This window comes from Loxodonta africana, chromosome 21 (assembly GCF_030014295.1).
Source record: "Loxodonta africana isolate mLoxAfr1 chromosome 21, mLoxAfr1.hap2, whole genome shotgun sequence".
NCBI lineage: Eukaryota > Metazoa > Chordata > Mammalia > Proboscidea > Elephantidae > Loxodonta > Loxodonta africana.
The window spans coordinates 77666238-77689051 of NC_087362.1; the positions used below are offsets into that span (position 1 = coordinate 77666238).

Here is a 22814-nt window from a genome sequence, read left to right on the forward strand (position 1 = left end):
TTGGTCTTCGGTCATTAGTGTTCAGTGGGTCAAATCTACTCTTAAGGTGGTCTCTAAATTCAGGTGGGATATATTCATGGTCGTACCTTGACTCTCGTGGACTTGTTCTAATTTTCTTCGGTTTCAACCTGAACTTGCACATGAGCAACTGATGGTCTGTTCCACAGTCAATCCCTGGCCTTGTTCTGACTGATGATACTGAGCTTTTCCATCACCTCTTTCCACAGATGTAGTCAATTTGATTCCTCTGCACTCCATCCAGGGAGGTCCACATGTATAAAAATACCAAAACCAAACCCATTGCCTTATAGCAACTGACTTATAGCGACCCTATAGGATAGAGCAGAGCTGCCCCCATAGAGTTTCCAAGGAGTGCCTGGTGGATTCAAACTGCCGACCTTTCGGTTAGCAGCCGAGCTCTTAACCACTATGCCACTGGGGTTTCCTCCACATGTATAGTCGCTGTTTATGTTATTGAAAAAAAAGTATTTGCAATGAAGAAGTGGTTGGTCTTGCAAAATTCTATCATGGATCTCTGGGGAGGGAGCATTCCCCTGGAATCCCTAACTCAAGACCCCAGTTTCGAGCCTTCATTTGTTGAATGACTGCATGAGCTAATGTATGCAAAGGGCACACACAAGAAAGTATTTGCTGAATGGGAGAAGATATGAAACTTGGGCATGGGGAGGCCTGGTTTGCATTCATCCCAGTCTCTGACCATCTGCCTGACCTTGGGCAGTTCTGTGCCTCTTTGAGCCTCAGCCTCCTGCTGAGTTAAATGGGTCACTTGGTCCAGAAGCTCTCTGTGGACAACTCCAGTTCTGACCATCTGAGCTTTGGCAGAGCAGCAAGACCTGCCTAGACATTCTTAACAAATAGGAAGCCCTCCTAAAACAGAACTGAGCCTGCCCCACCTCCTTCCACATCCAGAGCAGATTCTGCTGGACCAGGGAAGAGCATACTTTCAGGCCCTCCTCAGGGGAATGAAGACATCTTGTAAATGAATGAAGCCCTCTCCTCAGCACCAACCCTGGAAGACCAAGAGACTGGGGCGAGTCCACAGATACACCTCGTTAATAAATTGGTATTCTGAGAAGTAGGTTCATTTCCAAGTTAGCACAGTGGTGGGAGGAAGACGCCACCGACAGGCGCAGAAACGAAACACGGAGCTGACTGACAAGTGTTGGTTTCAGCTCGCTGCTTAGCAGGAGCCACCAGACTGTGAACTGAAGGAGAGACGTGCTATTGACACAACTTCCAAAACTGCCTCATGCTGAAAACAAGAGGTGTGCACATCCCAAAAGGTGTTCCTTCAACCTCTATGCAGTAATGGCATAAATATGGAAAATACCAGCGAAGCACTGAGCCTGGCGTCGATAGGACTCCGTGATGAGAATGAGTGGAGGATGGCTGGAAGGGGCTATAGCACCATTGAGAATGAAGGGAGAGTGAAGGGGCTGTGATCACAGGCTTTACGTATGTAGCTGGCATGCCAACACTGTTGTCGTAGCACCTGTAAAAATACCAGGGGAAACCAAGCAACTACTATCTGAAGCTGTAAACAAAATGGAAACTGCAAAAGGGTAAATATGAATAAACTTCCGACAGGAAAGGACCACCATTTTGGATTCTCTCTCTCTCCCCACACACACACACACACACACACACTCACAGCCAGGGTAGCACAAGTGATTTGTGATCAGCTGCTAACCTAAAGGTTGGCAGTTCAAACCCACCCAGAGGCTCTGTGGAAGAAAGGTCTGGCAAACTGATTCAGTAAAGACTAAACCAAAGCCAAATTCACTGCTGTGGAGTCGATTCCAACTCATAGTGACCCTATATGAAAAGCCTCATGGGCTTTTCAAGGTTATAAATCTTTATGGAAGCAAACTGTCACAACTTTCTCCTAAAGAATGGCTGGTGGGTTCGAACTGCTGACCTTTTGGTTAGCAGCCAAAATCCTATGGAGCACAGTTCTACTCTGTAACATATGGGGTCACCATGAGTCTCAGAATTAACTCAGTGAAAACAGGTTTGATTATTTGTGTGTGTGTGTCTGTGTCTGTATGGGTTATTGTTGTTGTTAGTTGCCATATATATATATGTATTTTTTTTTTTTTTACTATCGCCACTATTTATTTCCAAAACTTTTTCATCACCCCAAACAGAAACTCTGAGCCCATTAAGCAATAACTCATTCCTTCCTCCCTCCAGTCCTTGGTAACCACGAATCTACTTTCTGTTTTATCGCATTTGCCAATTCTAGATATTTCCTACACATGAGATCATACAATTTGGCCCGTTTAGGTATGGTTTATTTCACTTAGCATAATGTCTTCAAGGTTCATCCATGTCGTAGCGTGTATCAGAATGGATTCTTTCTTGCATAGAGAGAAAAGCCCCTGTAACGCTCATAGACACAACATAAAGGGGAGGTATGGTGGGGGACAGGCAGAGAAGGGGCCCGACGTGGGCTATGTGATCAGGAAGAAATGAGACCGACCCAGGAGAAGCCAGCCGAAGGGTGAGGATGTGGCACAGGGCCAGGATTCAGCTGCATTTGCTAGAGGATGGAGAGGGTAGTGTGTGCAGAGTAAGGTGGCCGGCAGGGCTGAGGGGCCCCAGAGCCCCTGTGCTCAGTACTGGCCCTGGTTGTTGCCTGGTAGCCCTGATTGACCAGCAGTCTCCCCTCCGAGTGCTGGATCCAGGGGACATCCAGGGCAGCAGGGGCAGGCCTATGGGCAGGGGACTCAGGGAAGGAGCGATTTGCCAGCCAGTCAGAAAGTATTTCAATGTTTCAACAAACAGAACAGCTGCCCTGGTACTTACTAGCTAAACATCAGCCTATAACTTGCCCTGACTCAGATGCCCTGGAGACCACCGACCTGCAAACCCTGATCGTAGGGGCCCTGAGAGGGGTGAAGGTGCAGGGGTCAGGGAGCGTGGATTTTACCCATCTTTTTTTTTTTTTTTTTTGACTGAGCAATGCTCCTACCATTCCAGAGATGAGGTTTCCCAAGTTTCCAAGTAGAGAAGCAGAAATTGAAGAAAAGATGCTAAGGCCATTGGAACCTGAGCAGAGCCCATGCTGTGGGACTCTACAGGGAGCAGAGGTGCTGACAGTGGCCTAGAGAAAAAGCTGAATGAAGCCCAGGAGCAGAAGAGCACCAGATATCTGAAACCAGGTTCTGATCCCAGCAACGCTGCTGATGAAAACCCCGAGATGTTTTACAGGGAGGTGTTAAATCTTTTTTACATTTTTTTGGTAAAACAGTTCTTGAAGTCACTTGCTAAGACAGCTGAAGCCCTGTTTTTGTTATTTTAAGGAAGCTCTCTGGGTGGGGCAAATGATTAAAGTACTAAGCTATTAACCAAAAGCTTGGCAGATCCAGTCCATCTAGAGGCACCTCGGAAGGAAGGCCTGGGCATCTACTTCTGAAAAATCAGCCACTGAAAACCCTATGGAGATCTATTAAGAAAACATTCTGCATCCCACTTTGAAGAGTGGCATCTGGAATCTTAAACACTAGCAAGCAGCCATCTAAGATGCATCAATGAGTCTCAACCCACCTGGATCAAAGGAGAATGAAGAACACCAAGGACACAAGGTAATTACAAGCCCAAGAGACAGAAAGGGCCACGTAAACCAGAGACTAAATCAGCCTGAGACCAGAAGAGCTAGTTGGTGCCCGGCTACAACTGATGACTTCCCTGACAGGGAACACAACACAGAACCTCTGAGGGAGCAGGAGAGCAGTGGGATGCAGACCCCAAATTCTCGTAAAAAGACCAGACTTAATGGTCTGACTGACACTAGAAGGAACCCGGTGGCCATGGGCCCCAGACCTTCTATTGGCCCGGGGCAGGAACCATTCCCAAAGCCAACTCTTCAGACAGGGATTGGACTGGACTATAGGTTGGAGAAGGATGCTGGTGAGGAGTGAGCTTCCTGGATCAGGTGGACACTTGAGACTATGTTGGTATCTCCTCACTGGAGGGGAGATGAGAGGGTAGAAGGGGTTAGAAGCTGGCGAAATGGATACGAAAATAGAGAGTGGAGGGAGGGAGCGGGCTGTCTCATTAAGGGGAGAGCAACTGGGAGTATGTAGCAAGGTGTATATGTTTTTGTGTGAGAGACTGACTTGATTTGTAAACTTTCACTTAAAGCACAATAAAAATTAAAAAAAAAAAAAACCTTAGGGAGTACAGTTCCACTCTGACACACAGGGGGTCACCATAAGCCAGGGTCATCTCCATGGCAACTGGTCACCCCTTATCAGAAACCCTCACTTAAGGAGTGACTCTGTGGTTCCCGAGCATGAAAGGCACCTTTCCTGACTCACCATATCCTTGCGAGTGGTGCACAGACCACAGGATGCAGAGCAGGTAGACACGGGGAGGTGAACTGGCCCAGGGCAGCCTGAGGACCTCTACTTCAGCATCTTTAAGGGTTCAGGTTATCAGTTGAAACAGTTTTTGCTGAAGCTCAGGGTTCTTTACATGAAATGTTTGATGGGACTCTAACCCTCACCAAGATTCTGGGGGCAGATTATCAAAAATGAAGGGGCTGCTGGAAACCAGGTTTGTGCTGCAGAGATTTCTGTGTTTCCACCAGCCCCACAACTTTAAAAGAGCATCCTGCAGAATCACCTTCCCAGAGCAAAACGGTTGGGAAATATGGCTGTTTTAGTCATCTGAAAGTAAGAACAATTCTGCCTCTTATTAGGTCCATAATTAATTCACATATTCAACTGTTAGGTCCAGAAATATGTTCGTGTTGACAATTTGCATTTGATGCTTCAAAAACAATCTGTTGTGTTTTCATCTGCCTCGTCATCACAGAAAAATCACCACTCTCCATTATCAGTCCAAGAACTACGATGCCAACACAGCTTCCAGACACCCAGCATTGGGGATGGGAGGGGGTTCAGAATGCCTAGGTGGCAAAACTGGTGTTTGTGCAAGAGCTGTCCTCCTTGGAAGGGACAAGACCACAAGATCGCCAGTCAAGTCCTGGTCTGTCCCCCTTCCAACTCCCATGTTTCCAGCCATCTGCTCCATTGATTTGAGATCATTCTGTCACCCACATCTCCAACACTGCATCACTGTGTCTCTCTCTGACCCCAAAACACCCATAAATGCCCACAATTGCCCAGCTCCTAGTTCACCTGTCAGTGGCCTAACCGGCGTGTCAGGAAGGACCCCATCCAAGCTTGTCCACCTCATTAGCTCATAGGAGGATGGAACCAGAGAAGGCTCATTGGAGGGAAAGAAATAAAAGGCAGTGTTGGAAGTGGGGACAGGTATTGTTACCGTCAACTTTTCCACTGGGCACTGCTGGGCTTGGTTTACAATGGCAACAGCGGGGTAACTCAGGGTGGGGGGAGGGAGGAAGGAGTGCCCTGGCCCCAGATCTGACCTAAGAAATCCCCAAAGTCCTAGCTCCAAGTTTTCCTACAAGCCCTTGGACCCACCAACCTACCATAGAAGTTGGAGTAGAATAGGCCAAGAGCCAGTGGAGTAAAATAAAGCAATGTTTTCTGGATGTCTCAGACTCAGGCTTCCAGGCTTCTTCCCTGGATGTACTTTTTTCTATTCCTCCCCCTAAATATAACTAAAAGCCCTAAACATTATATATAAAAAGAAATAAAAAGGTTCTGAAAAGTAGAGAGAAGAAGGCAGGCTGGCTAGGGACCTCAAGACCAAGGAACAACATGGTGGAGAGTTTCCCGAGTTTTCTTTTTCCCACACATATCCCAGACTTGGAGGTGAAGAAGCTGAAATTCCAATGGGTACAGACAAAAATTAAAAAAGGCCCCAACAAAAGCCTGCTCTCTTCAGCCATAGGATCAGGAAAGGGGTAGCTGGCAACACAGAAAACTTCTAGACAATAACCACTCTACCACAGTCAAACATCACAGAAAAAAACTATGCCCCACTCACAACCCTCCAACAAAGGCCAAGTGAAGCAACTAGGCTTTCAGCCTTACAAGGCACCCAGTCACCCCTCTTCCTGACAGGGGGTGATGTCAGAGAAAGCCTACTAAGGAGCCATTTGCTTTCTTGCTAGGTAGTAACAAGGTGTCAGTGAATATCCGTAAGGAGCATGGACTTCCACCCCCATCTGACACCAGGACAGCCTACCCACCCCCTGCTGTCAGTGGAGGCCACGTGGGGAGCAGGAACAAGGTACCCTTATCCTTCCCAGCCTCAGAGGTATCAGTGGAGACCTAGTGAGGAGATGATCCTGGATGTCTATATGTCAATTGCCTCGTATATATGTGTGAGGTGGATGATGAATAAGGAAGACCAAAGAAGAATTGATGCCACACCCGGAAGTAACAAGATGGTGCTGCCCATTTCTCTGTCAGAGTGACAACAAAGCAAGCCAGTTGAAAACACAAAGTTTAAGTAATATTCAGAGTCTCGTTACGTAATAAACAAAATGTAAAGTTTTATCCAAAATCACTTGTTATACCAAGAACTACGAAGACCTCGGACTGAATTAGGAAAAAAAAAAAAGGCAATCAATACATGGCAAGGTTGAGATGACAGAGATGTTAGAACTATCAGAAAGATTTTAAAAGAGCCACCATAAAATTTAGAATGACCACAAGCAATTAACATGCTGAAACAAATGGAAAAATAGAAACTCTCCATAAGAAATAGACAGTATAAAGAGGAATCAAATGACAATTTCAGAAATGAAAAATATAATAACCAAAATAATAATAACTCAATGTACGGACTCAACAGCAGAAGTGAGAATATAGAAAAAATAATCAGTAAACTGAAAGACAGAACAATAGAAATTACCCAATCTGAACAAAATTGTTGTTGTTAGATGCCCTCAAGTCCATTCTGGCTCATAGCGGCCCTATTTACAATAGAACGAAATGCTGTCCAGTCCTGCACCCTTCTCACAATCATTCCTATGCTTGAACCCATTGTTGCAGACACTGTGTCAATCCATCTCATTGAGGGTCTTCCTCTTTTTCACTGACCCTCTACTTTACCAGCATGATGTCCTTCTCCAGGGACTGATCCCTCCTGACAACATGTCCAAAGTATGTGAGAGGTAGTCTGGCCATCCTTGCTTCCAAGGAGTATTCTGGTTATCTTTCTTCCAAGACAGATTTGTTCATTCTTTTGGCAATCCATGGTGTATTCAATATTCTTCACCAACACCGTAATTCAAAGGCATCAATTCTTCTTTGGTCTTCCTTATTCATCATCCACCTCACACATATATACGAGGCAATTGAAAACACCAGGGCTTGGGTCAAGCGCAACTTAGTCTTCAAGGTGATATCTTTGCTTTTTAACACTGTAAAGAGGACTTCTGCAACAGATTTGCCCAATGCAATGCACGCGTCCTTTGATTTCTTGACTGCTGCTTCCATGGCTGTTGATTGTAGATCCAAGTAAAATGAAATCCTTGACAACTTCAATCTTTCTCTGTTTATCATGATGTTGCTTATTGGTCCAGTTGTGAGGATTTTTATTTTCTTTACTTTGAGGTGTAATCCATACTGAAGGCTGAGGTCTTTGATCTTCATCAGTAAGTCCTTCAAGTCCTCTTCACTTTCAGTAAGCAAGGTTGTGTCATCTGCATAGCACAGATTGTGAATGAGTCTTTCTCCAATCCTGATGCCCCATTCTTTATATAGACCAGCTTCTCAGATTATTTGCTCAGCATTTAGATTGAATAAGTATGGTGAAAGGATAAAACCCTGTTGCACACCTTTCCCAACTTTAAACCACATAGTATCCCCTTGTTCTGTTCAAACGACTGCCTCTTGGTCAATGTACAGGTTCTTCATGAGTACAATTAAGTGTTCTGGAATTCCCATTCTGCAACTGTTATCCATAATTTGTTACGATCCATACAGCTGAATGCCTTTGCATTGTCATTAAAACACAGGTAAATGTCTTTCTGATATTCTCTGCTTTCAGCCAGGATCCATCTGACATTAGCAATATTATACCCAGTTCCACGTCCTCTTCTGAATCTCACTTGAACTTTTGGCAGCTCCCTGTCAATGTACAGCTGCAGCGCTTTTGAATGATCTTCAGCAAAATTTTACTTGCATGTGATATTAATGATATTGTTCAATGATTTCCACATTCAGTTGAATCACCTTTCTTCGGGATGGGCATATGGTAGGTTGTTAATGAGCCCTTCTCCAATTCTGGTTCCATGTTCTTCCTCATATAGTGGCTTCTCAAATTATTTGCTCAGATACAGATTGAATAAGTATGGTGAAAGGAAACAACCTGGATGTAAACCTTTCCTGATTTTAAACCATGCAGTATCCCCTTGTTCTGTTCAAACAACTGCCTTTTGGCCTATGCACAGATGTCATTAATATCACATGTACAGGTATCATCAATATCACATGCAAGTAAAATTATGCTAATGATAACTAAGAAATGGTTACTGCATTACATCAACAGAGAACTGCCAGAAATTCAAATGTGATTCAGAAAAGGACATGGAATGAAGGATATCATTGCTGATGTCAGATAGATCTTGGCTAAAATCAGAGAATACCAGAAAGATGTTTAACTGTGTTTTATTGACTATGCAAAGGCATTCGACTGTGTGAATCATAACAAATTATGGACAACATTGTGAAGAATGAAAATTCCAGAACACTTAATTGTGCACATGCGGAAACTGTACATAGACCAAGAGGCAAGTACTACGGGACCCAGCAATTGCACTCCTGGGCATATCCCAAAGAAAAAAACTTATGTATGATTTCATTTATATAACATTCTTCAAATGACAAAAATTATAGAAATAGAGAGCAGATTAATGGTTGCCAAGGGCTAAAGAAGGGGTGGAGGTGTATAAAAGGGTTGCATGGGGAGGAGGTCCTTGTTCTGCCTTTTGACTGTATCAAGGTCTGTTCCTGGTTGTAACATTGTACTACAGTTTTTCAAGATGTTACCATTGGAGAAAACATGGGATCTCTCTGTGATTCTGCATGCGAATCTACAATTACATCAAAATAAAAAGTTTACTTTAAAAATATTTTTAAATTTTATAAGGATGAACAAAGGACCGTGAGAAGTTTTATTAAAAATAAAAAAGGCGGGGGACTGAGATACTTTTAGCTTTTGAGCCTCATGCCAAAATTAACGTCCTGAAATCTTCTCTAAACAAAACAATAATTTAGCTTAATTAATAAAGGTTTGCCTTGAGCATTGTGCTTGTTTAAAGAATTATCTATAGGGGATCAAACTGACAACAGCAACTCGAAAGGTTAGATGAGAAGTTTAGGGGGTAGTAAGTTTGTGTTAATGGGGGAAGAACAATTTGGAAAAAGAAGGTGAGAATGGTTGCACAACTTGAAGAATGTAATCAATGTCACTGAATTGTACATGTAGAAATTGTTGAATTGGTGTATGTTCTGCTGTGTATATTCTCAACAACAACAACAAAAATAAAATGAATTTTTAAAAAATGTTGAGATAGCACTACACCATGGCTAAAATTAAAGAGACAGAAAATACCAAGTGTTGAGAAGGACGTGGAGCAATTCTAACTCTCATCTACTGCAGGTGGGAATGTAAAATGTGCAGCCATGTGTATATTTTTAACAACAGCAATAACAAAAAAATATATTTTTTAAAAAGGTGGGACAGCAGTATTGTTCTTCCCCAAGCTAACTGGTGAGGCATGGAGGTATATCGGGAAGGAACAGGGTTGCCTGATAAAATACAGGACACCAAGTTAAATCGCCTCATATTCATGATGAATAACGAGGACCGAAGAATTGATACCTTTGAATTGTGGTGCTGGCAAAGAATATGGAATATACCATGGACTGCCAACAGAACACTGGGTTTTGTTCTGGGCCAACAGAATGAACAAATCTGTTTTGGAAGAAGTACAGCCAGAATGCTCCTTAGAGGCAAGGATGGCAGACTTCACCTCACATACTTTGGACATGTTGTCAGGAGGGCTCGGTCCCTGGAGAAGGACATCATGCTTGGTAAAGTAGAGGGTCAGTGAAAAAGAGGAAGACCCTCAATGAGATGGATTGACACAGTGTCTGCAACAATGGGCTCAAGCATAACAAGAATTGTGAGGATGGCTCAGGAGCGGGCAGTGTTTCATTCTGTTGTACATAGGGTCGTTATGAGCCAGAATGACTCAACAGCACCTAACAAGTTAAATGTGAATGTCAGATATACGGTAAATGATTTTTAAGTGTAAGTATGCTCCATACTATACTGGGGACACACACTAAAAATCATTTGTTTGTTTCTGACATTCACATTCAACTGGACACCCTATATTTTTAATTTCTAGATATACAAACCCTAGGAGGGAAAAACAGGACAGGAGGCATCTGGAGTCACCCAGAGAGCGTGGACAGAAGCCCCACTCCCCTCCCACCTGAGGATTTGAGCTCCCAGCCAGGCTGAGCTCGTGGGAGGGAGCACTTGGGGATGAAGCAGCGTGGACACAGGGAGAAGTGAAAGAAATGCTCTAGGAGAGAGCTCAAGGATGCTCCAGGCCAGGCAGGGCCCTGGGGCAGGAGTGCCCCGGGGCAGGAGTGCCCTGGGGCAGGAGTGCCCTGGGTCAGGGGACGGGCAGACGCAGCTGGAAAGGACCGATGTCCCCAAGTTGCTGGCTTTTCTGGATCTCTAGGGGTTAAAATGACCCGTTGTTGGGTGGTGTCTGAGCAGAATCTAGGGAAAGATGGAAAAAGTCAATGCCTGAGGCTCAGGCACTGCTCCTCTGTGGATGGGCTGACACCTGTCCGAGAGGGTTTTCTAGCACTATCATTTGCCAACCTCATGTGTGTCAGAGTACAGCTGTGCTCCATAGGTTTTCAAAGGCTGATGTTTTTGTTAGTAGATCACCAGGCCTCTTCTTCTGAGGTGCCTCTGGGTGAACTTGAACTTGCAATCTTTCAGTTAGCAGCTGAGTGTGCTAACAATTTGCACCATCCAGGGCCTCCTTTCTAGGCACTAAAACCAAAAACAAACCAGAGGCCATCAAGTCAATTCTGACTCTTGGTGACCCCACGCATTTCAGAGTACAGCTATTGCTCCACAGGGTTTTCAATGGCTGTGGCTTTTCACTCACTGTTGATGTTGTTATTGCCATCAAGTCATTTCTGACCCATGGCAGCTGAGGAAGAGAGCACTGGGCCTCTTGGATACCCCTGCAGAGGCCGACACCTACTGGGTACTCAGGGCAGAAGAGGCCCTGGCCCTGGGGCATCAGTCAGCTATCAATTCAGTGAGGTTTGGCCAGAAGCAGATGCAAAGGAAATATTCACAGACCAGCTAGTCCCATGTAGAAGGGCATCTGACAAATTTAATTCAACAGTACAGGCCACCAAGCCCCCAGCAATGTGAGGGTAAGAAGAGATGGAGACAGGGGAACTGGGGTATTGCTTATGGTGTATCAAGCTTCTGTTAAGGGTGATGGAAAAATCTGGAAATGGATAGGGGTGATGGCTGCACATCACGACAAACATAATTATATCACTGAATTGTACGTGTAAAAATGACTGAAATGGCAAATGTTTCGTTATATGTATTTCACCACACTAAAAATAGAAGGAGAAGAAGAAAAAGCTGTGCTTACAGAACGGTCCAATCAAGATGGCGCTCCAGTGCCTGCCCTTCCAGGACAGTACCCATCAGTACCTCCTCTTTGTCACTCTTCCCCTCCCTGCTGGCTAGCTCCCTCAGGCACACACTCTGGTCTCACCTTCCTTTGACACCTGACTCTCCAGCTCCTCCTTTTCACCCACCCTCCTCAGCTTAGGAGCCTGGAAAGAGGAATCTACACAGCTTGCCTCCCCACCTCCCTTCAGCTCACTCTTCCATCTGACTCTGCTGACACTGCTCATGCCCAGGACACCAATGCCCCCTTGTGACTGAGTCCAGCAAACCCTCCTGGACCTCCCTCTCGTGGGCCCCTCTTTGGCTTTTCCCACTGCTGCTCAAATGCTATTCCTAGAAACACTTTGCTCTCTTAGTGTTGAGGACATCATGCTCCTCATTCCCCTTGCATCTCTGGCTGCCTTCACCATTTACGCTGATACCTCCAAACCTGCTTCTCCAGCCAGGCCTTTCTCCTGAGCTCCCTGCCCATGTATCCAACTGTTGGCTAGACAGCAACACTCAGATGTCCCATGGGCATCTTGAATGTGACACGCGCAAGGTCAAATCATCAACAAACTCAAGCTCTTCAAGTTTGATGTGCCTTCAGGTATATGGGTTAAGAGCACAGGCTCTGGAGTCACATGGCCTGAGTTCAGATCCCAACCCTGCAATTTAATGACACTGGAGAAGTCACCTCAACTCCCTACGTATGAAAGGGGGTTGCTGTAAGGGTTAAGTGAGATAATCTGTATTAATACTTTTGGCAGGGACTGGTATTTAGTAAGCCTCATTAGATGTTACCTATCATTATTAGCCAGGTCCTGTGCCATCTTCATGATTGCTGGTATGTTTGAATCCACAGAATAGGGCAACATTTTTGTGCAACATTTTGGAGCTGACAACTAACAGTGACATTATTAGCACCATCATCTGCTTCCTCACCAGCCTCCAACAACCCTTCTTCTGGTGTGAGATCATCATCCACTTTTCAACCAAACCCTGGTCACCTGACACCCGGGAGTCATTCCTAACTCCTCCCTCTCCCATATCTACGCAGTTGCCAGATCCTGCTGGTCTTGCCTCATAAATGATTCTTCAGCCCACACCCTCTTAATCAACACCCTCATCTTCTCTGCCTTCTCTACTCCACCATCTTGTCCGTGACCCACCCACTCTCCTCCACCATCTTGTCTGTGACCCACCCACTCTCCTCCACCATCTTTTCTGTGATCCACCCACTCTCCTCCACCATCTTTTCTGTGATCCACCCACTCTCCTCCACCATCTTGCCTGTGACCCACCCACTCTACTCCACCATCTTGTCTGTGATCCACCCATCTCCTGCCTCACAATTTATTCTGCAGCAATTTTAAAGTGTCTATAGTTTCCTGGCATACTGTATGGGCCTTTCATGTTATGGCTTGGCTTATGCTGCTCTCTCTGCTTGGAAGGCCCTTTCCACCTTACTTTCCATCCTCCAAGACCTTATTAGGTGTCATCCCCTCCAGGAAGCTTTCCTAGCATGCCCAAATTGGAGATAATATCCGTCCTCTGAGCTTCTATATTGTAGACGTGTGACATTCTATTGAAATCATCACTTTAGGTTACCATCTCTCCAATTGGGCTAGGGCTACTTTTCAGACCCCACAGAGGGTATCAGTAATGTTTACTGAATTGAAAGTTGTTGTCAGCTGCCATTGAGTAGGCTACCGACTCATGGAGGCCCCATGCCCAATAGAATGCTGCCCAGTCAGTTATAGATCAAATCGTTGTGATCCGTAAGGTTTTCATTGGCTGATTTTTGGAAGCAGATCACCAGGCCTTTCTTCCTAGTCTGTCTTAGTCTGGACGCTCTGCTGAAGCCTGTTTAGTATCATAGCAACACACAAGCCTCCACTGACAGACGGGTGGTGGCTGCACCATGAGGTGTGCACGGAAGGTGAGAATTCTACACTGGAAGCACGAGGCTACAATTAGAGCAGACTTCACCTGCAGTGGCCCTCCCCCTCTTAAACCCGCACATACAAGGGATTGTGAAAACTTCCACTGTTTTGAATTTCAGAACTGCTGAACTCTGCATAGGCCAGGGTGCTCAACCAACAGCTTCCTCAGAACAACCACGGTCCTCAGGCGGGTGACGCCAATGCAATTCGGCTGGGAAACTGAGTCTGGCTGGCTGGCTCTTTCATCTGTAGGAACCGTTGAGGGGGAGAAATGACTAGGACCTAGTTTTGGGGTTTTGTAAAAAAAAAATGAAAAGGATAAAAAAGGATTGGATGATAGGCTCTGGGCCTATATTCTGACACAAAGGTTCCGTGATCTCTGGGGCAGACGGAGATGTTTTATCACATATTAAGGTTAGATAGATGTTTTGGGTCTTATGTTACCAGAATCAAAAGCTCCATTATATAGCTTCACACAACCCTGCTCAGTAACACGTGTTCCTGGCAGAAAGTAAGCAGGAACCCCGTACTCTTTTTCCCATGTTTTCTCTTCAGTTACCTTCGAGGGGTTTGTATCTCCCCCTCCCCTTGGTGTGAGGGTAAGACATTAATCTGCACCCCAGGCCTTCCCCCTCAGATCAGCAACTCCTTCCCCTCCAAACACTACTGGCTGGACATTCAGGGAGGGTCTTGGGTGTCCACATGGCATGGAAAGGGTGGGTCCCAGGTCTGCAAGGCAGCTTGCAACATGCCTACAGGGAAGAGTTTCTAAGGACTTAGAAGGCAGAAAACCTCTCTCTCTTTCACACACACATGCACACGCACACAAGCGCACACACATAAACCCTGAGCAGACCCTCCCCCTTCTACCAAACTCCCTCTAGGTGAACGAGAGAAAGGGCTGGGAGGGGGAGGTGGGCAGACAAGGACCTGGGGGCCCACCTCAGGAGCATTTAAAGACCTGAGCGGGCAGTGGGAGAGGCTGATCTTTCAAGGTCCCCTGCGTTCCCCATTTCTTTGACCCCATCAGCAAGCCCAGCCCTTAAGAGGCACCCAGGGAAAGGCGCTGACGTGACCAAGAAAATAACATCTCAAGAATGACTAAGCCCCCACCGGGACAGGCCCAGCTCTGGCCTGGCTGTCAGCCAGACAGTCCACAGCCGCTTTCCAAGGACACTGAGGGCAAACGTTCCTGACAAGATTCCCCGAGGACGGTGCCTTCCCAGGCCTGACCCTCCTCGAGGCTCCCCCAGGGGCCTGTGAGGCCCTGAATAAGGGACGTCCAGGGGCCTCAAGGCTGAGTCACTCCCACAGGGCCCAACCTGGGTCAGAGCAAGCCTGTGTCTCAAGGACAAGTTCTCAGACAACTTGTCCAGCCGAAACAACAGATGCCTCGCCAGCTGATCGGCTTCCTGGGGTCTCCAGACCCAGGTCTCCTGGCCAGGGTTAGGCCCCCCGTGCCCCAGGAGGGCAGTGCACATGCCTCAAACATACGTGTTCAACATACATGGGAAGACCCAACACTGCTCCTCCCAGCTGCCTGCCATGTTGTGGGGGTGGCAGGGGGCGTCTCTGGGCCAGGCTCCCACAAGCCTTCCTTCAGCCCTCCCTCAGCAGGTCCCAGAGAGCCTGAGGCCTCCTGCAGAGCCATTTCTACAAGAAGAGGGGCCATCCTCCCAGAGTGGGAGAAGTGGAGGGGCAGTGGGAAGTGGGGAAGGGGCGGCTGGGCGGAGCCAGGTCCTTCAGGCGGGAGGCCACAGTAGAGCTGCTCCAAGTGTTTGATGTGCCTGCTGGGCAAGGGGCTGCCTAAAACCATTTCAAAAGCTGGGGGAGGCCCAGAGAAGGGGGCCACCTCATTCTCTATGGTCAGGGCAGATTTCAAAAGAGACCCCACAGCTGAAAGGGTTTAAGAAGACCTTTTCCTTTCTATCAGATCCAATCACTCCCACCCTGGGAGAAGCAGGGGGGTGCTGGGAAAATGTTTCCAAGGAGATGTGTCCCTAAGTCATCCCAACTCCCAGGGTCTCCAGGCTGCAAAGCCACACAGAGGCCCCACCACCACCATCCCCCCCGCCCCGGCTATATAAAGGCCAGTTTACTGTGCCCCAGGGGAAGTCTCCGGCAGCCTGGGCCCCTGGGGAGGCCTGCCTCAGACCCTCAACGCCCCAAGTTTATGAGAAGGTCGCCAAACTGAACAGTGCCAGTTCTAGCAGCTGGGTCCCCAGGTACCACTAAGGAAAGCTTACCCTTGCCAGCTCCCGGGCGGCCACTCTGGGCTCAGGCCACTTAGCCAGGGAAGCTGTCCGCAGGGATACTGGGCCCAACGGTTTTTACTGGGACTGCAGAGCCAGCCCCAAACCAGGATCTCATGCCTCCTTCCACTCACATGCCCCACCATCCTCCTGCCACCTTCGCAAGCCACCAGGGCCAGGAAGCCACACAGCACAAGCCAAATGTGACTTACATCAACTCCCTTTTCTCTCCTGGCTCCGTCCCCTCACCCCTGAACCAGAAACAAGGTCTCCATTCTCTTCCCATCTTGTTCCCCCTCAACACAGCGGCCAGATTAATCTCGCCAAAGCACTATGCTCTGTCCAGGCCACCCCTGCTCCAAAACCTTCAATGGCTCCCTACTGTTTAGGCCCAATGACACACACTCTGGTGCCCACAGGCACCAGGCTGAGGACACAAATAAGCAAAAGCAGCCCCTATAATACCAGGACTGGTGGGCACTGTGATGCTGGGCACACATGCCCCGCCTAAAGGAAGCAGCTGCTGTTGAGCTTTGCCAGTTGTGCCAAATAAAACATCTGCGGGGAAAATCTACCAGGAGGCCCCCAGATTTGGACCAGGCCAAGCTCCTCCCAGCTCCCCAAACTCACCTCTTCTGCTCTAGACTCTGAGCTTTGCCTGCCCCACAGCCCTCCCCAGACAGTACTCCCTCACTTCTCAGCCTAACCACAAAACATCCTTCAAAGGCCACCTCTTCTTTCCCAGCCACTGAACCCATGGAGAGGCCTTGTTCTCCAGACACTGCTTTCCTTGTCAAGTCTGTTCTGTCCACCAGGACTGGTTCTGCCACAGAGACAGCTCTTCCTTCTTTAATGCCTGAGCCTCTTTGGTGGACCTATCTGAACCCAGTGGTCCCTGTTCTAGAAGCATGAACTGCACCTGGACACCCATCTGGCTCCCCCATGGACAGGGAACCGCTGACTGCAGGGATCTTTCCAACCACAAGCTTAAGCAGGAGCTTCAAACCCAATGGAGAGAGCCTGCCTTTTGTCCAGATGCTGGCTCTACTAGCTCCTGACTATGAGAACTTGGATAAGTCATTTAACCCCTGTAAGCCTTGGGCTCCTCATCTGTAAGATGGAGAAAGCTCCTACGTCCAGCACCTGGCCTGTAGTAGGGGCTCAGTAAACAGAAGCAGTTAGCATCCTTAGGGAATGTAAACTTCTATCACGGCATGGTGTGTGCACTGACATGTCCCCTAGGGAATGCTGAAGGCTCTCTGAGGGCAGGGGCCATGTTCCCTTGCCCCTCCATCCAAGACCACCACAGCTCTCTGCATGCAGTAGGTGTTTAATCAGTGCTCCTTGATAGATCGCATTCATGAGGCCTCGGAGGGCAAGCAGGTGACTGCAGGAGGGCAGGTTAGAGGTATAGGACACAGGCACCCCAAGCCCATGCCCCGTGGCCAATCACCAAGGGCCCACCCAGGAAGATGTCTGCAATTGAATAAAAATCTCAGCCTTGGAGTCCAAAGCTCCTTGCTGCCTGCTCCCCAGGACTCCAATGCCCACATGTCCTGGGCACCCAGCCAGCTCACAGCACTGCAGAGCAGGCGTGGATGAGGGGCCCTGTCCAGCCACCAGTCAGAACACCTGCCACAGAAGCCCGAGCCTCAGCTGCCCCCACAGCCCAGATGCCCACCAAGCTCTCCACCCATAGCTTCCGCAACTCTAGTTAAGAGCAACCCCCTGACCCTCCACCTGAGGACACGCAGCTCCCAGGCTCTGCACAAAAGGCAAGGTAGAAGAGGAAAGGAAGGGAGAGGGAAAAAAAAAGAAAAAAGAAAAAAAAAAAAAAACCTTTGAAATCACCATGGTCCAATTAGCCAGGCTCTCACCCTTCATGCTTACAAACAGGGGCACACATTAACACCTGCTACAAAAGCAAACATTTTTAGACATCTTCATCTTCCCCACCTTGACACTCCCTTGAAAGCACTCGCAAGAGCCAGGGACTGACAGGGAGTCTTTCCTTCTTATACTTCAGCAGGGGGCTTTCACACTGAAGAAATTAAAAAGCCACCAGCTTCCCCATCATGTTGAACTCCCAAGGCCCCACCTGCCCCTCCAGGCTCCTCTTCTCCCTGCCCAGCTGGGTGGACCCACCACTCACATGATTGGGGTCAGCACCTGCAGGGGACAGGGTGGTGGAGAATGTCTAGAAGAAGGGGGGAGCTGGGAGAATGGACACCCAAACCCACTGAGCAAGGTGTTACTGCAGCTAGATGGGGACCTGAGCGCATCTTCTCTAAAGAGGGGCCTTTGCGATCAGTCATCTGACGTAAAATGTTGACAATGGCAAAGACGAGAGCAACCAAAACCCTTACACACTGCTCGTCGAAGCATCATTTGGCACAACCGCTTTGGAAAACTATCTGTCAGTGTCTACAGCTGACCACCACCCGTCTTGTCAGGCTGCCACACTGTGGTGGCTTGTGAGTTGCTATGATGTCAGGAGCTATGCCACCAGTATTTCAGATACCAGCAGGGTCACCTATGATGGACAGGTTTCAGTGGCTCTTCCAAACTAACACAGTCTAGGAAGAAAGGCCTGGAGATCTTCCAAAATTGAGCCAATGAAAACCTTATGGATCACAGCAGAACACTGCCCAACTTGCCTGCTTTGGACGTGTCATGAGGACAGATAACTCTCTAGAGGAGGATGTTATGTTTGGTAAAGAGGGCCAAGGAGAGCAAGGCAGACCCTCGGTGAGACAGGTTGTCACAATAACTGCAATAGTGGGCTCAAACATGCTGGCAATGGTGAGGATGCATAGGACCGCGCAACGTTTTGTTCTGTTGAGTCAGGGTAGATGGGACGGCAGTTAACAACAACAGCCAATGACTAAAGCTGAACATGGAGACATCCTGTGCCCCAGCAATTTCACTCCCAGGAATATTCCCATTAAAATCCCATTCATATGTCCACCAAAAGATGTGTACAAGAAGGTTCTCAGCAGCACTATTTGAAATGAGTCCAAAATGGAAACAACCCAAATGCCTGCCAAGTGTAGAAGAGACAACCGCTGGCATGTTCACACAATGGAGTATTACACACCAATGAGAAGGAACAATCTCAACTATAGGCCATGAGTGAATGAGTGAAAGATGCTGGATCCAATGAGCAGACACTGCATGATTCCATCTGTATAAAGTACAAAACAGGTAAAACCAACCTACACTATTGGACATCAGGATGGGGTTGACTTCGTGGGCAGGAAAGGTCTGGAAAGGGGATAAAAGGAGGCTTCAGGAATGCTGACAAAGGTCTGCTTCTCCATCAGGGTGTTGGTTACACAGACGTGTCTGACTCATGAGAACTCACTGAGCTGTAAATTGACATGAATTTCTATGAATGTAGACAATAAAGGGTTTTGTAAACATTACTGTTGGCATGGCTGTTGTTAAGACTGTAAATAGAGGAAGAAGAAAATGAAGTAAGGGTCAGGATGATCGACACGTGATTGAAATCTCACTGCTCAAACTAAAGAGTCTCACAGAAGGTAATCCTAGCTCCACCAAAGGCCCACAGTACCAAAATACCAGAAACTTTCCAAGGCCCTAACAGCCAAGCCCACCCTACCCTCTGCCCTTAGAACTTCTGTGCCATAGGGTGAGGGCACCTCCATCTGCCAAGGAGACACATCCAACCACAAAAGGTAAGACCTGGAGACTTTGAAAGATTCCCTTCTAGAAAGGCTGAATTTTCCAAAGTACAATACCACCTGAAGAGGAGTGGGAGAAGTACTGAAATAACTGTAACCATTCTGTTTTGACAATGTGCCTGAGGAATTCACCGCATTTAGTGGGGAAATGTGAGCAGTTAAATCTATTCAATGTCATAACATACAAAATTGAAGCATAATTGCCACTGAGTGCTTGACAACTGGAAACGATTTCTTTTCAGAAATGGGGGGAAATTTACACTCGGAAATGGAAGAGATTGTCAAAAGTTTGACTGTAATGTGGGAGGAGCTGCGACAAGAAGGCTCAGGCGGAGAAAGCGCTCGGGCTCTGACATTTTTAGTCCCATTTATCTCAGAAACAGCAGCAGTGACTCCTTCCTTTCCCCTATAAGCTGGTGAAATGTGGCTGGAACCGCAGATTTCAACCCCAACAAGTAGCTCCAGTGTGGCCGGAGGAAATGGTCTCTTACCAATCATGTGGTTGGCAACATGGATTTGGATCTCTCTCTCATTCTCAAACGTCATCTGGCACTTGATGCACTGGTATGTCTTTTTCTGTTTGGAAATCAAAAAATAAAATAAAATAAAGGAGTTAGAGAGTTAGAAGGTAGAGAAGCGCAGAAAGCAAAAATTCCTGATGGGACTAGGTCAAAATTTCCCAGAATGACTCTGCCCCCTCCCAGGTCTCACCAGCCATTTCCTTCCCACCTCCCTCTGAATCCAGCTCTAACAGCCTAGGGGAAGGGGCACCAGGTACATGGGAGATGCTACTCTGCTAGGTCTGGGGAAACTGTCCCATCCTAAGATGTCCATCCACGTGTCTATCCACCCACACATCTACCCATCCACCCATCTACCTATCCATCCTTCTGCCCCTTCATCCATCTACCCATGCATCTGTCTACCCACCCACCAATCTACCCATCTACCCACCCACTCATCTATCTACCACCTATCCATCCATCCACCCATCCATCCACCCACCCATCCATCCACCCACCCACCCATACCTCCATCCACACACCCACCCACCCACCTACCCATCCACCCATCCATCTGTCCATCCACCTATCTACCCATCCACCATCCATTCATCCATTCATCCATTCGCCCACCCTAAGAACCATGAGGCTGAACAGGTGTTCATCTGCCCTCAGCACACATGGGCCAGGTGATCCCACAGTAGGTTCCACATACTGGGAGTAATTCCCAGCTGCCTTTGGGCAGGGGAGCAGGAGGGCAGAGCAATGGAGACTAGCAGGAGCTTTAAAGCTTTTGAAAGACCAATTCCAAAGAGTGGCTCTCACTCCCTGAAAATATAAGCGGGATAGGTAGTTAAGACTCCAAATCCTGTGGACAGAGGCGTTGCTGCCTGTTTAGGGGAAGGACTCTGGCTGTGGGTTTTTTTGTTTGTTTTTGTTTTGTCTTGTTTTGTTTGGGGGCTGTGGGTTTCTTTTAAGGGGGTGATATCTGGGTTCAAAATATCAAAGCTTTTTTAGGCAACTTTGGCTTCTGGGGTGATAGGGCCTCCCTTGGCCTCTGGAAAAGGGAAGAAGAATTTGGATTTCTTAGCTGAGTGACCAAGCCCAATGCTCGACTACGCACCCAGAACGAGCCAGCTAAGCCAGGGCTTAGCTATACAAATGCCCACTGGGACCCCATTGTCACCTGCAGTTCTCCTGAAGTTCCTGGTCTTTCACCTCCAGGCCTTTGCCTATACTGTTTCCTCTACCTGGAATGCCCTCTCTGTCCTTCAGGGCTCAGTTCGAATGTCACCTCTTCTGAGAAGCCTTCTCTTACCACCCAGAAGGAGTTCAGAGCCTCCCCAGCCCCTGTGTCATGCTAAAAGCACCTAGTTAATTAGCATGTTTTTGTCCTAGCTGGTTGACCACTGAACCCAGGGAGCCGGAAATGTGTTTTGTCTACCTCTGGGGTCACAGGGCCACTAGATAGTAACTACTAGGGAAGCATTTGGGCAAAGCTGCAAAATAATGTGTGAGCAAAGATGGAAACAAGCAAAGTTATAAAAACAATACATGCAAAGCACTCTATTAGGGCAGAGAGACAAAGAAAACCAAAGATGAGCTAGAGGGCCTGGATCCCCATCACCTCACAGAGGGCCTGGCCCAGGGTGAGAACCTAACAATTATCTAACTTGTAGTATCGTTAGCATTATTGCTGAGCTAATAATTATTCATCATTATTCTTTTGTTGTTGAACAAATGAATGGAATGAATGAAGAAACAACCAGAAAAGCTGATGCTGGGAAAAGGCAGGGTTCCTGCTCAGGCTCTGGGACCCACTCAAATGAGACCAGGGGGCCTTTCCCTAATGTTTGGGGGGCTGAGAGTTTCGGAGTGTCCTGAACGCAGGCCCAGTAGGCCAAGAAGCAGGTGCTCAGCACGGAAACACCCCTGCAAGAACGGGTGAGTGTAGAGGGGGCGGGCATGGAGGACAGGAGAAGAGAGTCCACCGTCACAGCAGACAGGAGATGTCTTCTGAGGGGATGCGATCCTGCAGCTGCCATCCCAGCTCAGCTCCAGGTCTGTGCTCATCAAGAGGGTTCCTGCTCTCATGCATGTGCTTTTCACTCTCTCTCTCACACACACACACACACACTTGCATACACTCACACTCATAACTCACACTTACACACCACTCACATACACTTGCACGCACTCATAAAAACACTCACAACTCACACCTACACACACTCATGAACTCACACATACACACACACTCATGAACTCACACACACGCACTCACAGATACAGTCATACACACACACGCACTCCACGCAGAAGGCCTAAGAGCCTTTGATGTTTGAATAAAAGAATGAATGAACGAATGAAAGAGGCACGCCCCAGGCCTGATCCTGAGGAAGCCCCCGAAGGCCTGCAGGACAAGGCCTACCAGTCCCTACAGGGTGGGTGGAAGGTGGGGGTGCTGTGAGCTATGGCCAGGGCTGCAGGGGAAAGACCACTTGCTCCCCATGGATCTGTGGGGTGGGAGGCCACAGCCACAGTGGCCCAGGCCAGCAGTGGGGCACACCCCATGACTGACGTGGTCTAGTTTGTTCCTCCTGGAAGCAGACCAGGGAAGTGAACTCCCCATGCAGGAAGAGAGGGTCCTCCAGCACCCCTCTGCCATGGGGTCACCCTTGGTGGCTGTCAGCTGCCCCAGCACCTCCTGCCATGGGGCCACTCTTGGTGGCTCTAAGCTGCCTGCAGTGCCCCTCTGCCATGGGGTCACCCTTG

At 47.8% G+C, this 22814-nt stretch overlaps 1 protein-coding gene across 3 annotated transcripts in view; it reads right to left on the reverse strand.

Annotated features, from left to right (window-relative positions):
* The window catches only part of ZNF423 (zinc finger protein 423), a 408064-nt gene that overhangs the window by 135135 nt on the left and 250115 nt on the right, over positions 1 to 22814 (reverse strand). For 2 of the 3 annotated variants that reach the window (XM_064274144.1, XM_064274146.1), the window contains exon 5: positions 19510 to 20112. In XM_064274144.1, the coding sequence (XP_064130214.1) occupies positions 19711 to 20112 (402 nt within the window). In that variant the 3' untranslated portion in view covers positions 19510 to 19710. Of the gene's footprint in view, positions 1 to 19509; positions 20113 to 22814 lie in introns of those variants that run through there. The other variant, XM_064274145.1, reaches the window with a different exon arrangement.